The sequence below is a fragment of the Pogona vitticeps genome, chromosome 4, assembly GCF_051106095.1.
Source record: "Pogona vitticeps strain Pit_001003342236 chromosome 4, PviZW2.1, whole genome shotgun sequence".
NCBI classification, from domain to species: Eukaryota; Metazoa; Chordata; class Lepidosauria; order Squamata; family Agamidae; genus Pogona; species Pogona vitticeps.
The window spans coordinates 206306716-206322771 of record NC_135786.1 but is presented as its reverse complement, the minus strand read 5'-3'; the positions used below and the strand labels follow the sequence as shown (position 1 = coordinate 206322771).

Sequence of the window (16056 nt, the reverse complement as noted above, 5' to 3'; positions counted from 1 at the left end):
TTCATCAGCATCTCCATCAGGTCTTCAGTTGAGTCCATTGGATCCTCCAATATAATAACTAGATCATCTGCAAAAGCTTGCTAGATCATCTGCAAAAGCTTGGAGCTGAAAAGTATGACCTTTTACTTTCAGTCCTTTTATTTCCTTTTTATCTCTCATTTCCTCAGTTAATATTTCTAGAGTAAGAATGAATAGTAATGGACAGTGGGCACCCCTGTCTTGTACCTTTCTGTATTTGTATTTCTTTTGTCAGCTCTCCATTGATTCAAACATTTGCCTTTTGCTGGATATAGATTGCTTTAATTAATTTCAAACATATTTTTTCCAATTTGTAGCATTTCCATTTGGTGTAGCATAAAATTCCAATTCAGATTTATCAAAAGTTTTCTCTGCATCCAAGAATATCATAGCCATTTGCTTTTCCGGGTGAGCTTCATAGTATTCCAAAGTATTTAAGATTATCCTTATATTATTTTTCATTTGCCTTTTTGGAAGGAAGCCTGATTGGTCTTGATGTATTGTCTGTATTAAGATTCTTTTCAATCTAGTTTCCAACATGGTTGCATATATTTTGTAATCCACATTTAGTAATGAGATCAGTCTGTAGTTTTTTATTTCTTTACCCTCTGTGTTTTCCTTATGTATGAGAGAGATTATCGTTTTGGACCATGTTGCTGCGTTGCTGGCAATTCTCCCTTTTCTTCAACAAATTCCAAAAGTTTATTATATGGTTTAAGCAATACATTTTCTAATTCTTTGTAATATTCAGCTGGAAGACCATCTGGGCCTGGTGATTTCCTTTTTCTTTTCTTTTTCCTTTTGCTTTTTGAGGGTTTCTATAATTTCTGCATATGTTAAAGGCTCATTTAAAGACTGAATTTGATCTTTAGTCAGTTTCATTTTATTGTATTTCAGCACATATTCTTTCTGAGATTCTTTGTCTACTTCCTTTTTATTATTGTATAAATTTCTGTAGAAGTCCTGAACAATCTTTTTTATTTCTTCTTGTTTAAATTTCTCAGTCCCTGTTTCATCTTTCAGTGTTTGTATTATTGTTTTCTCCTTCTCTTTCCTTAATTTATATGATAACCATCTCCCTGGCATATTTGCGTTTTCAGAAAAATGTTGCTTGGCAAATTGAAGCTTCTTTGCAGTTTCCTCAGTGAGCAGTATATTTATCTGGTGTTGTACTAACTTTATCTTCTCTTTCAGTTCTGTATTTGATGGATTTTGTTTCAGCTAGAGTTCATCTGAGGCTAATCTGTTTTCCAAAATCTTATATTTTTCTGTCTTTCTCTTTTTTGTTTTGATGCGAATCTTATGGCTGCTCCTCTAAAAATGCCTTACTTGCCTCCCAAATCATTGTCACTGGAGTTTCTAGCCTCATGTTCTGTTTGAAGAAGATGCCCATGTCTTCTTTTATTTGCTTGATAAACTCATTTTTAAAATGTGAAGTATTGAGCTTCCAATTAAATTGTCTTGATTTGCTACCCAGTTGTAATGAAATGGGACTGTGGTCTGCAAATGTGTTAGGTAAATGTGTTAGGTAATGTATCTATTTGCACCAATTCTTTCATTAGGCTTGTTGAGATCCAATATGCATCAATTCTTGACCATGATTTACTCTAACAGAGTAAAAAGTATAGTCTTTCGGTAACATGTCCTCCTGGCATCTAGATATTTACTTCTTCTGCCAATTGTAGAAAATATCTTGAGATCCTTCTTCTCTCTCTTTTTTTGGTTATTATATTTGATTTTCTGTCTAGTTCTTTGTCAAAAACAGCATTAAAATCTCCACAATAGTGATCATAATCTTTGTATGTTAGTTCTAGTTGTAATTGTTTAAAGATATTATCTTGATTTCCATTAGAACATAATATTAATAATTGGCATTTTCTTTGATTCTCTTTGGATTTTTAAAATTTATTTATTTATTAAATTTATACGCCACCCATCTAGACCGAAGTCTACTTTGAGCGGCTAACAATAATAGATACAATAGAAACATATAATAAAATAAAAACAACAAGAGTAATATGGTTGAAGTTGGGAAAAAAACATTCAAGTGGTGACAGGAGGGAAAGCCTGTCTAAAGAGCCAGGTCTTAAATTTGCTCTTAAAAACACCCAGTGAGGGAGCCAGACAGATCTCTGGGGGCAGACTGTTCCAAAGGCGAGGGGCCACTGCCAAGAAGGCCCAGTTTCTTGTTCTTTCCCTCTGGGCTTCCTTCGGCGTTAGGCCCCTCATTTGCCCTTCCTGGCTAGAACGAGTGATACAGGTAGATCGTGGTGTCGAACCTTGGCCCTCCAGATGTTCTTAGACTACAGCTCCCAGAAGCCTTCACCACCACCTCTGCTGGCCAGGGTTTCTGGGAGTTGAAGTCCAATAACATCTGGAGGGCCAAGGTTGGACACCACTGCAAGTTTATACAGTGGTGCCTCGCATAGCGAGGCTAATCCGTTCCGGATTAACCTTCGCTATAGCGAAACATCGCTGAACGGGACAGGGAAAGCCATTGGAACGCATTAAACATCGTTTAATGAGTTCCAAAAGGCTCCTTTACTCACCATTCAGCGAAGTTTCCTATGTCTGGCAGCCATTTTCGCGCCCTCGTTAAGCGAGGGGAGGGCGCGAAAACGCTGCGCGCGGCCATTTTGGGGCTTCCGGCGGCCATTTTGTCCACCAAACAGCTGATCGTCGGGGCTTCGTTTTGCGAAGATCGGTAAACGAAACGCTTACTGATCTTCGCAAAGCGAGTTTCGCCCTATCTAAAAGTCGTTGAGCGATTGCATTAGCGATCCCAAAAAATGGATCGCTATGCGATTTCGTCGTTGTACGGTGCGCTCGTTAAGCGAGGCACCACTGTATATCATCATTAACACTTTGAAATCAATGCGGAAACAAACAGAAATGGGTTTGCACCATTAATAGCCTTCCATTGTCTGAGGCAAAAATTAGTTTTGGTTCCACTGCTTTCTTTATATACATAGCCACATCTTCTTTTTATTTATGTCCGAAGCTGCAAACATTTTTCCCCTAATCTTGAACATTCCAGCAGTTTCTGATCTGCTCTTTTCATATGGGTTTCTTGTATGCAAATTACATCAGATTTCTGTTTCTGCAGTTGTAGAAAGGTCTTTTTCTGTTTTTGAAAGTGTGAAGTCAAGAGGAGAAGGGGATGATAGAGGACGAGATGGTTGGACAGTGTCATCAAAGCTACCAAGACGAATTTGACCCAACTCTGGGAGGCAGTGGAAGACAGGAGGGCCTGGCGTGCTCTGGTCCATGTGGTCACAAAGAGTCGGACATGGCTTAACGACTAAACAACAACAAACCTATTGTCAATGAATATGATCCAGGCAAAAAAATTGATTAAGCAAAGGATCCTAGATATAGAAAGACAACATGATATAAATAAGGCCAAAGGATTTATTAAAATAAATCCCTTGAATAGATTGTTACCAATGCCATACTTAAACAATTTAGAATAACCTGAAACTAGAAGGGCCTTTATGTCATTGTGCATGGACTTGTTGCCATCTTTGATGCTGCTGGGAAGATAGAACAATACCCCCTACAAGAGTCGGTTGTGTGTATATGGTGAGGGGAATATAGAGACACTGAGTCATCTCATCTTAGAGTGTAAAATTTATGAGCAGATTTGGGAATGGCTCATTAAACCTAGTATACCTTCCTTAGATGGTAAAGATAGGTAGGAGTGCCTACAAAAGCTTTTGGAGGATAAGAATAAAGAGGTAACAGAGAGAGTGGCCAAATTTGGACAGCTGGCGATAAAACTAAGGGATAATTGGCTAAATAATAAGGATAGAATCGGAAATAGTAGAGACATGGTACAGTGGTGCCTCGCTTAACGGGTGCTCTTTTTCGGAGCGTTTTTGCGCTTTGTTTAGCGATGGTCCCTATGGGCGATTTTCGCTTAGCGATGGTTGGGACCATGCTTCGCATAGCGATTAAATTTTGGGTCCCTGTTTCGCTTAACGATGGTTTAAACAGCCTCATGTTTGCTGTTTTTTAAATGTTTTTCTGTTATTTATAAAGTTAAAGTTTACTGTTTAAAATGTTTGAAATCCTAAAGTGCACTTAATAAACCCTTTGTTAACCAAATTTGATTTTGTTCTGACTCTTTTTTAATTTGTTGTTTTTTTCCCCCCATTGAGATGCATTGAATAGGTTTCAATGAATTTCAGTTGGGGAACCGCGTTTTGCTTAGCGATGTTTCCTATGGCGATTTTCGCTTAAGGACGGCAATTTGTTTCTATTGGAACGTATTATCTGGTTTTCAATGCATTTCAATGGGAAACCACGTTTTGCTTAGTGATGAAATCGCTTAGCAGCGATTTTTTTGGAACGAATTAACATCACAAAGTGAGGTGCCACTGTATAGGATATAGAGCTTATCAGATGTATTTTGTTTTATTGTACACTTTAATGTATATGTATATGCTCATGGTTTTAATTGCTAGTGGCTATAATATACTTTTACTTTACCTTAAAAGGTGAGATCAAGAATAGAGAAACAGTTGATGGAGATGGTTTCTTAGCCCTTTTCACTTTTCCACAGCACTTTCTCCAACTGCTATAAGATAATTGGTATTTTTGTTATCTGCTGTCAAGTCGTTTCTTCTGCCTCGTGTAGCCACCCCAGTCTTTATAATTGAGTTAGATATGTACCTGTTTACAATGCGAACGCAGTGGCATATCTGAATTTATGTAGCTTGTAGCACAGTCCTATGTCTGCTCAGAAGTCATCCCCAGTGAGTTCAGTGGCACATATCCAGAGGTAAGAAGGCATCTGCAAAGCTTTCAGCTACAATCCTAAGCACAGTTTTCTAGAAATAAATGACTCTGAATTCCATGTAGATATGTCTACGATTGCACTGTGGACTTAAAGTGAAACTACTTTTCCCACAGTAGTTCCAGTAGTAAATCATTATCCACTGCAAATATGTTCATGCCTCTCTCATTCTTGGAATTTGAAAAAGGTGTGTTCAGTTCAGAAAGAATAATGTTTTTGTCTGTGACTTGGCACTAGACTGTTTTAAAGCATTATAGGAGTGCCACGCATACTCTCTCAGCAATAATTTTCTGCATAGAAATTTATTTCCTCATTTCTTTGTGGAGGACTGTCCAGTTACATTTACTGTTCAAATGTGACAACATCCATCTGGTGAAGAAAAATCCGGTTTCACGTGCTTCCTGGCCATTCATTTAACTACTCAAAAAATGAAATTTATCCTAACTGGTAAATCCCTCATAGGCAGGCAGCAGCATTCCCTTGGAGCTATATACTTGAGCAATCAAACTTGCAGATTAAACCTAAATTTTCCTGCTAATGGCCAACCACATGAAAAGGGCAAGCTAAACTGGGAGGGGAGTCAACAAATCCAAAGATCTTTGTGTTCACTGGTTAAATTGAAATTGACTGAGCTTTTTAAGTAGTAACCCCACTATTTTGGAATATATTGCTTAGTTGTAACCTTGCAAACTTCATGAACAGCTTTTAAATAAAATCAGGAAAAGGCCGCTTGATCTGGAAACAATGCAAATGCAGGAGCTGGTGAAACCTTTTAAATACTGTTTTTTTTTTTTAAATGATGTAAGCTGCCTTGGGTCCTTTTAAGGAGAAAGGGGATAAAATTGTAAATAAACAAACAAATAATAATAAATGTTAAAACTGTAACAAAATCACATGTTTTATACTTCTCAGGACATTTATTAAGGATTTCATTTATTCAATTTTTATAATACAATATCCTATTTTATAATGCAAACCTTTTTGAAAGTGATTATCTTGTGACTTGACAGATAGATGAACTGACAGTTGGTGAAGTAGTTTATCTAAGCAGGCATATATATACAGCTACTGTAAAAAAATCATATGTCTATAACAGTGTTTTACAACCTTTTCGAGTTATGACTCCCTTTTATAATATCCAAGTAACCTGTGATGAAACCTCCCTCCTCATATTTGCATTAAAAGGTATTTTTAATAGGGTAAAATAATCCCTTCTCAGAAAGTAAAAGCTTCTTTCCCCCAGCTCCCAAAGGGCCTGTTTCTCATATATATACATACATGCTAATTTTAATATCCCACTCTGAAAGGTCAAGGAAGAAATTATTAAAGAAGGGCTACAACACATATAAGGATGTGGTAGTACTGTGTGTTAAACCACAGAAGCCTTTGTGCTTGCAAGGTCAGAAGACCAGCAGTCGTAAGATCGAATCCATGCAATGGAGCAAGCTCCTGATGCTTGTCCCATCTCCTGCCAACCTAGCAGTTTGAAAGCATATAAAAATGCAAATAGATAAATAGGTACCACCATGGTGGGAAGGTAATGGCGTTCCATGTCTAGTCACACTGGCCACGTGACCATGGAAACTGTCTACAGACAAACGCTGGCTCTACGGCTTGGAGACAGGGATGAGCACCGCGCCCTAGAGTTGGACACGACTGGACTAAATGTCAAGTGGACCCTTTAACCTTACAACACATATAAGGTGACTCACAACCCCCACACACACTTCATGACCCCCTTGGGCATCATGACCCCCAGGTTGGTAAACACTAATCTATATATAACGTGCTCTTTGACAATGATGTATCTCTCAGTTCATGCCCACATGCTAGTTTTGCACCCTAGATGAAACAGTGGTTTCATATCTATTCACACTAGTTGACAGTACTGGTAGATCTAAATATAGGTTGCATAGTACCCTGCCAGACTTAGATGATGAACACATTTATATACCTCTGTTACTGACTTTCTGTGTTTCTGATTAAAGAGCAGAAATGTCAGGTGTAGTATGTATTGCCATTTAGAGTTAGTCTTTCTGTTTCTCTTGGATAGTTGAAATATCTCAGTATAATATGAATTCTATTCAAGGAAAATAATCACCCAATAAGCAATTTATTTATCTAAAGGCAAGTTCATGTTTTAGTCAGATGGAATAGTCCTAGCAGCTAATTGGGATGATCTGTTGTCCACGTTGTGAGTGATAGTTCCACCCTGACATCAATAATGAGAAACTGAGTGTCACTTAACTTAGACATACCTGGAGGAGCAGGATTGCTTTGACCAATTTCAGTCCACATTCAGGCCACAGTGAAGTATTGAGAAAACCATGGCTGCACTGCACAATGACCTTTTAAGGGAGGCCAGTGGGGTCATTCTACCCTGCTGCTTCTCCTTGATTTTCAGCAGCGTCTGATACCAAAGACCATGGTATCCTTCTGGACAGGCTCTCAGAGATTGGGATCAGGGGCCAAGCATTAAGTTGACTCTAGTCCTTCCTCAAGGACTGTGTCCAGAGAGTTCAGCTTGGAGATGAGTTGTCAGCTCCTTGGACCCTCAATTGTGGGGTGTCCCAGGGGTCATCAATATCCCCAGAGCTGTTTAATATCTATGTTAAGCCACTGGGGGAGATCATCAGGAGATTCAGAGTAAGGTGTCATCAGTATGCTGATGACATGTAACTCTATCTCTCCTTTACCACCTCTTCAGTGGAGGCTGTCAAAATGCTAGAGTGATGCCTGGCTTTGGTACTGGAATAGACCAGAACAGAGAGGCTCAAAATGAATCTAGACAAGACTGAGATTATGTTCTTGGGAGGACCCTCTGAAAGAGACCTCTGGGTAGATTGGGCGGCATAGAAATTAAATAAATGAATGAATGAATGAATGAATGAATGAATGAATGAATGAATGAATGAATAAATAAATAAATAAATAAATAAATAAATAAATAAATAAATAAATAAATAAAAGTGTGAGGGGGATCATTCCCAAAATGGATGGCATTGCCTCCTGGTTAGGGATCAAGTTTGTAATTTGGGCGTTCTTCTGGACCCAGCTCCTTCTTGGGATTCCCATATTGCAGCCATGTCCAGATCTGCTTTTAATCAGTTTAGGCTTACTGCCCAATCTAGACGAGGTTCCCTCAGGATGTTGGTGCAGACGCTAGTCACCTTCTGGATCGACTATTGCAATGCTCTCTACGTGGGGCTCACCTTGAGACTGACCCGGAGACTCTAGTGGTACAGAATGCAGCAGCCAGACTAATGTCTGGTGTGAGAAAATTTGATCATATCACCCCCATGCTGGCCAGCCTCCACTGGCTACCTATTGTGCCTTGGTTCAGGTTCAAGGTTCTGACAGTCACATATAGAGCCCTTCACAGTTTGGGACCACCTTACCAGTTGGAGCATCTTTCCCCAATGTCATTTGTCCGACTCATCAGACCTCAGGCCTGGCTCTGTGTAGCTACCCTGAGAGAGGCCCAAAAGTCATTTACTAGAGGTAGGGCCTTTTTGACGGCAGCACTGATGTTATGGAATAAACTCCTAGAAGAGCTACACCTCTAGAAGTTGATTCCATGTACTCATTTAGGCGGCAGTTAAAAACAGTACTTTCCAGGGAGGCCTTTCACATTGACCCCAGTTGAAGGCCTCACCTCCAGACTTACTTCACTCTGAAAATTGGTTGGCACCAGTGGTTGTTAAGTTTTTGGATCATGTCTTTGGTATTTATGTTATATTTAGCTTTGTGTAGTTTGTTTTAACTGTAAACCACTCAGAATTGTGCCATGGCACTAATGGGACAGTATCTAAATAAAAGTAATAAACAAATAAACAGACTCAGGCCAGAATCCTGTTGGGGTTTACCGCGCACATAATTGCAATTTCATGTCTTGTAGGTTCTCCATCATGCAGCTGGGTATGCAGCTGATTTTATGATCAGGCGTGTACCAGGGCATGATCAGGCTTATAATGGACTGCTTGCTCAGTAGCCCACACTGTTCCCTTGATTGCCCTTCTTTGCTCCATGGCTTTAACAGGATTCTGGTCTACATGCTTTTTTTTTAAAATCTGAAGCCAGCTTTCTAACAGATACAGTGGGGTCTCTACTTAAGAACTTAATCCGTATTGGAAGGTGGTTCTCAAGTTGAAAAGTTCTTATGTTGAATCTGCATTTCCCGTAGGAATGCATTGAAAACCATTTAATCCGTATCTGCTCTTTTCCGTCCATAGAAACTACAGTGGAACCTCTACTTAAGAACTTAATCCGTTTTGGAATGGTGTTCTTAAGTTGAAGCGTTCTTAAGTTGAAGCAAAATTTCCCATAGGAATGGACTGAAAACCAATTAATCCGTTCTGGCTGTTTTTTTGCTATGTAGAGGTGCGTTCGTACATTGAAGCATTAGTTCCCATAGGAACTAATGCAAATCTGGTTAATACGTACTCTACCACTAGGGGGAGAATTTTTTTTTTAACCTAAGATGACCTAAGGTTAAAAAAAGAGCAGGAAAGTTTTTTTTCCTGTTCTTATCTTGGATTTCTGTTCTCAAGTAGAAGCAAAAATTCAGCAAATGGAGCTGTTCTTAAGTTGGATTGTTCTTAAGTAGGGACGTTCTTAAGTAGAGACCCCACTGTAAATCACTTATGGTAGCATCATTTATGAAGGGTATTGTAGTTCTTGAAACATATATCTTTATGCCCAAAGGCAAAAAAAGAACTCAGGGCAGTCTTGACAGAAAATTTCAGGTAAAGGACAGAATGTATACACAAATAAATGCATAAAGGCACACAAAGTGTAATTTAATTAAGACCTTCAATAATAAATCATTCAGTGGTTGAAATCTTGTGCTGCTCTGTGTGCACAATGTGAAACTGTGGCAACAGTAGCAAAAAATGGGGCAGGGTGGAAATATTATTCATGAAGCACTTCTATGTGTGTCAATCAAGAGTCACAACAGGAGCACAATTGATTATGCAATTGAGTTGCACAATGCTTGCTGTCCTGGTGTAATACCTGGCAGGCTTTTGCTGATCTAACTTTATGTCACAACAGAACCAACAGAATGTCATTAATCCAGTTTTATATGGGTAATGTATTTTCAACAATTAAGTGGAATCCATAGAGAAATGTGTTAAGTGAATTCTTTGTCCTTCACTAGAATTTAACAGGAGATTTTTCCACCCCCTATACGAGATAGCTATTTGTTACAGTCTCTAGTTACATCGTCAGTGCCTGTTTCTGGGGCCGAATAATTTTGCTGAGCAGTTATTCATTACATATGTCCTATAAGGAATGCCATGACTGCAAACTAAGCACATACCATGTTGGTACTAATTCAGTGTAATTTTGTAATCTAGCTCTTTTAAGGAATATCTTTCGGATTCTACTCCTGTACCTAGTTCTGGTGCCAGATGCGCCATCCCTTTGCATGAAGGCAATCCAAGAAGAGTATGAGAATGTGTTATTCCCCTTCATTAATTACCTGGTAGGTAGCATTTTATATATATACATATACATATTTATATTTGTTGTATTATATATACATATACACATATATATGCATAGATAGATAGATAGATAGATAGATAGATAGATAGATAGATTAGATAGATTAGATAGATTAGATAGATAGATAGATAGATAGATAGATAGATAGATAGATAGATAGATAGATAGATAGATAGATAGATAGATAGATATGTTTAAGAGAATTGAAGTTAGCAGCCAGAATGCTGTTCAGTGCTGTGATTGCAGAAGGACTGTCTCTCTCCCCATCCCAGCATTGATATACTTCCTTTTGCTTTACTGGGTTCATTCTTATTCTAAAATTGTGACATGTGACAAATCATGCCAAGGACAGCCCACCAGAGGATAAAATTTGCTGTGCTATTTCCCTTATGGACATAGTGTTTCCAGTTGAATTTTGGCCACATTATATATTTATGTGGGCAGTTTTATTTCTATTTTTTAATGCTGGTAACCTCAGTGCCTTGCATAATGGAAATTAGATTTTTTTGGGGGGGATGCAATATCTTCAAATAAATGCAGTATTTTGAATTTACTTTAAATGCATTTATCTATGTAACATGCAATCTCATGCCCTTATGTGTTTGACATGTAACCTATTACCCTTCAAACAGATGACAATATAAAAAAGAAAAAATGATAATATCAGTTATTTTTTATCTGATAATGCAAAATATGACATCAATCTCTGCATTGTCTGTTTTCTTCAATAAGGTTCACTGGAAATATTTTCCCCCTTGTGTTCATTTGAACAGGAAACCTCTACTTGTCAGTTTCTAATCTAACTCCATTTTTTATTCACAGAGTTTTAAGTACTAAGGATTATATAAGGTGCCTTAATTTGAGATTCCAAATGTGGTGTAGTGGATAGAGTGATGGAATAGGACTCTAGCAAACAGGATTAAAATCCTTGCTCAGCCATGGAAATTCACTGGGGGTGGAACTAGTAAACCACTCCTTAAATATCTCACTTACCTTGAAAATCCTATTAGTGTCACTATAAATTGGTTCTGAATTAAGACAATTGTTTATTTGAAAACTTACATTCATAGATTTGTAAGACCTGCAGCAGTTGCTGCTACTCTTGCTTCTGACTTCTATTCCTTTTTACCCAATCTTTAGTCCATTGTTCTAATTGAATAAGATTAAACCAAGTTACAGTATTTTCAAATTACTTACTTTATTTTCTTTATTCCCCATCTTTTCCAGCCAACCCTTTATCCTAATAATTTGTTCTTTTCTTAATAGATTCTTCATACTCTATTTTGTTTCAAATTTCTGGAAATTCATCAAACCCTGGATTTATGGAAAAATTAATGTACATTTTCTCCTATACCTATTCAAAATGTAAAGCATATATTTTTTAAAAGGGTTAAAATCTTTGTTCTTAGCAGCTAATATTTCTGATTGCTATCCATTTTGAGATTCAGCAGGGCAGGCAATTTGGGGATTCACTGGGAACTTTCAAGGGCAGTGATTCCCAACCTTGTTCCCCAGATGTTCATGGACAAGAACTCTTAGAAACCAAGTATTTGGATAATAAGATCAGCACTGTGGAGTAATAGAAATGAACATTAATATTGTTAATTTGGAAGAAACATTCTTCCATTTCCTTTGCACTTCTTTGAAATCTCTTATTTCAAGGAAGGAAAAATGTCTCAGCTTCTGAATTGGCTGCAACTCTTCATATGGCTATTGCCAGTGTTTGCCTATATTACTCATACATTTAGCTATGGTCTGGTGATAATGGAATGTTGCGGATAACCATGAGTCCACAGAAAACAGTGGACTATTCAAGTGCTGCTATTTATATGATTATTATGCAAAAATAAGGGTGGATGAGATATCCGCCTCTTGAGGCATGATTCAGACTCCATGAAAGTTGTGGAGGGTGCTAATCAGTATTATTCATGGTGAGTGAATTCTAAGATTTGGAGAGTGGGTGCCCTACCTTGGAAATATGTCCTTTTGGACTACAGGTTCCAGAGGCCCCCTGACACATGGATGTGTCCATGCTGGCTAAGTGGATCTGGGACTGGTAGACCAGAAAGGTAACTTTTCCATGCACGGTTTAAATATAAATTGGCCAATAATTGTTTTCTTTCTTTTGAAAGAAAGAAAGAAGCACTGTCATTGTTTCAAGAGGAGATATTTGGCAAATGGGGGTTGGGGAGTAAGGGAGTCAGGGATGGGGACCCGAGTCGCGGGACTCACTGTCAAGTTTGACTTAATTCACATTGGTGACTTGAGGTGTTCCCCCCCCCCATGACTTGGACTTGATTTGTAACTCAAAACCGTTCTGGCCAAAGAAAAAAAATCACCAAAAAAATTACTGCAAGACTCATTGGAAATGTGATTAATCCCTTCCAGCAGAAGGGGGGGGGGGAAGAAAAGCAATCAAGCATACAAAACCCATTGGAAATGCACAGAAAACAAATGGAGCAGATTGGAAGTGCACAGAGAACAAAGGGGACAGGTCAGAAATGCAAAGGAAACAAAGGAAAAAGCAAGTGAAGTAAGCAGGAGCCATCAGAAATGGGGAACCCCCCAAAAGCAACCAAACCCCCAGAAATGGGGAGAGCCCAAAAAACAAACAACCCCCCAAGACTCATTGGAAATGGGGGGAACCCAAAAAAACAAACAAACCCCCCAAGATCTATTGGAAATGGGGGGGGGAAGCCAACAAACAAACCCCCAAGACCCATCGGAAATCGGAAAAAAACTAACAGACAAACAACCCCCCTGACCCACTGGAAATGGGGGGGGGGACTCCAAAAAGCAACAAAACCCCCAAGACCCATCGGAAATGGGGGGGGAACCCAAAAAACAATAAAACCGCCCAAGACCCATTACAGCACAGAAGCATACCCCCCCAGCCCAAAACCACACTGCAAAAACACCCAGAATAGTTTTTAAAAAGCAGAAAACAGCACCTTGCCTTACCAGGCAGCCCAAAGCCTCCCTTCAAACACACACACACACACACACTCAGAAGCAGAAGTGAGGCAGTTCCAAGCCTCCTCTGACACACACTCTCTAACTGCTGGGGCAAAAGAGCTACAAAGAAGCAGCCTCGTTGCCACCTATAGTTAGAAATTTGAATTTCCCACCTTTTTCCCCTGCCTTTTTCTGTTTGTAAGTGGAAGCTCCGGTCACGAGTAGAAGCAAATTATGCGGCCGGAGCTGGTCATAACTCGAAATGGTCGTAAGTAGGGACGTTCGTAAGTCGAGGCACCATTGTACTGTATAGCATAGGGATGCATCTCTTCAGATATCGTGCAAATCATGCCTCCCCTGCCGAGATTGTAAGCTTTTCTCTGCTTTTTTCCCATTTTGGCATACATGGTATGAACTTTGCAGGAAAGGATTTTTGTGTGCATGCATACACACAAATTCTCCCTCTGTGTGTTTATTTAACACCTTATTTTCCACCTACAAAAAGATTCACTGCAGCTTTCAAAGCATTTTTTTAAAAAAATATTTTAACAGCTAAAAATACAATATCAAAAATTTAAACATATTACAAATTAAACCTGCTGAATAGGAACTATTTAAGGTAATTTAGAAGTACATTTTAAAAGATTTAAAAACAACAACAAGCTTTCCTCATTGAAATCTTTCCTTACCAGCAAGTTGTTTTCTACCTAACAAGAAAATTACTTACCTACTGATGGAAGTTGAGCAGGGAGAATCCAGGTAGCCTAGCCTTTCGCAGAAGTAAATTCAACAACTTGGGACAACCACTTAAAAAAAAAAAACTCAAGCTACTGACAAAAAGAAAGCTTTTTGCTCTCAAGTGAAAGTGAAAAAATCTCACAGCTGACAGTTTTTTCAACATTGTCTCACCACACCCTTTGTCATCAATGATGAGCAAGTGTTCAAGTCCTTGTTCCAGTTTTAGCACAACCTTTTTCACCAATTATTTTCAGGCGTCATGGTCTTTGGCATATGGCTAGGAAGCACATTGCTAGCAACAACAGCTTATTAAATAGCAGCTATCGTTTTCAGCATAGAAATTAATGCCTTTGGTTTTTGTCCTTAGAGATGGAGTTTCCCCCAGTTTATTTGCAGTCCACTGTGGTACACAAGCCTCCCTAAGGAGTGCCTAGCACTCGGTCAGAGAGTTCCACGGGCCACTTACCTACCACCTTTGCACTGAGGCAAGTCCTAAGACGTCAGCAGTGCGTAGCGTAAGCCCCTTGAACAAGTCTGCCCTTAAAAGAACACTTTACTTTTACCCAGTACTTCGCAAGTACAGACACATGGGCTTTGTAATTCCTTAGAATTCACAACAGCTCAGTTAGGTAGGACTCTCAATGATAGCTAGTTTGTGGCCCTTTCCACCTCCTGGATTTAGCCAGACCCTGCTGTTTAAGAGAGCAGTCCTTTGTAAGGATTTTTATAATTAATTTTTTATTAGTAAAATAGAGCTTCATAGAATCAGTTTATATTGCTCAAGCTTTAGCATAAAGAACATATTCAAAGATTATTACAGTCAAATAAAACAACTAAATCCTATTAAAATAAAAAACACTGGTATCTCTGTGTACTCAAATGTACAAACTCATTTTAACTGCCAAGGCATGAATGAACAAGTGATGTATTTTGAAAAGTGAAACTACTGTAACTGAATCTTAAGATAAACTGGACTTTTGTTGAATGCTTTTGAAACAAGGTTTGCTATCTTGTGGTCACCTGTGTTTTATTAAGCTTGCCTTTGTAAAGTAGAATGACAAAGCAAACAGAAAAGGAACATAATTTATGGTTTGCTTAAGTAATATGGATCAGTTTAGTGAATTGTTTATCCGTGGAGGTTGCTCTTTCTTTGATCTGTGCTTTGCGGCATGTTATGAACTTATGCATTGACAGTGGTTGTGAGATGGATGAGGATTTCCTTTATTAATCTTCTAATCTCTTCCCCACTTCTTTCCCTCTCCTACTATACTCTCTCACTGTTCCTTCTAGAACAGACCTGGGCAAAGTGTGGACCAGGAGCCACATACGGCCCGCAAGCCACTCCTGTCCGGCCCGTGGACAGTTTTGAACATCAAAACCATTTATAGCTTTTTGTCTAAAGTTGATCAGTTGCTTATCTTTAACATACCGCAAAAAACCTCTTTAATATTTGTGAAGATTAACAAGTTTGAAATAAAAACAATCATAATATCACTTTCATTTTATTTTTAAGTAAAGTTGGTTCGGCCCCCATGAACACAGTTCAGATTTTTTCATGTGCCCCCCCCTATAGAAATTAATTGCCCACCCCTGTTCTAGAAGAAACTTTCTCTGCCATTAAGTTTAGAAAAGAAACATTTATTTGCACCAATAGTTTCGGCCCACCCCCAGCATGATTCCTACTGTACATGTATTGGCTGGGGGGGGGGAATTGGAGGAGGAAGTATGACTTGTGGAAATAATATTAGCTGAATTTCCATTCCTCACTGATTTAGGTTGGGGGTGAATCCTTCCCTTGCTAGAAATGGTCCTTGAAAATATGCATATTCCTATGCATATTTACTTAGAAATAACTTCCATTGTATCCAGTAATGCTTCCTTTCTCATATATATGGTTGAGTTTGCAGACATAGATTGACTTTTGGATAAAGGTGCTGAGGATTATAGTATTAATACAGTGAAATCCAGTTGAAATGTGTGGGTTTGTATGTGTTCTTTGTTGAGTTGGTAGATTTTCCTTTCTAAAACTGCTAAATTCC

The 16056-nt window shown here is 38.6% G+C and overlaps 2 protein-coding genes across 3 annotated transcripts in view; both read left to right on the top strand.

The window, feature by feature from the left end:
• Positions 1–16056, top strand: part of LOC144589259 (uncharacterized) — a 486230-nt gene that overhangs the window by 401659 nt on the left and 68515 nt on the right. The gene's annotated exons all lie outside the window — the stretch shown is intronic.
• Positions 1–16056, top strand: part of LOC144589260 (uncharacterized) — a 41597-nt gene that overhangs the window by 10111 nt on the left and 15430 nt on the right. For both annotated transcript variants that reach the window (XM_078393550.1, XM_078393549.1), the window contains exon 2: positions 10174–10301. In XM_078393550.1, coding sequence (XP_078249676.1) covers positions 10174–10301 — 128 coding nt within the window. The remainder of the gene's footprint in view (positions 1–10173; positions 10302–16056) is intronic.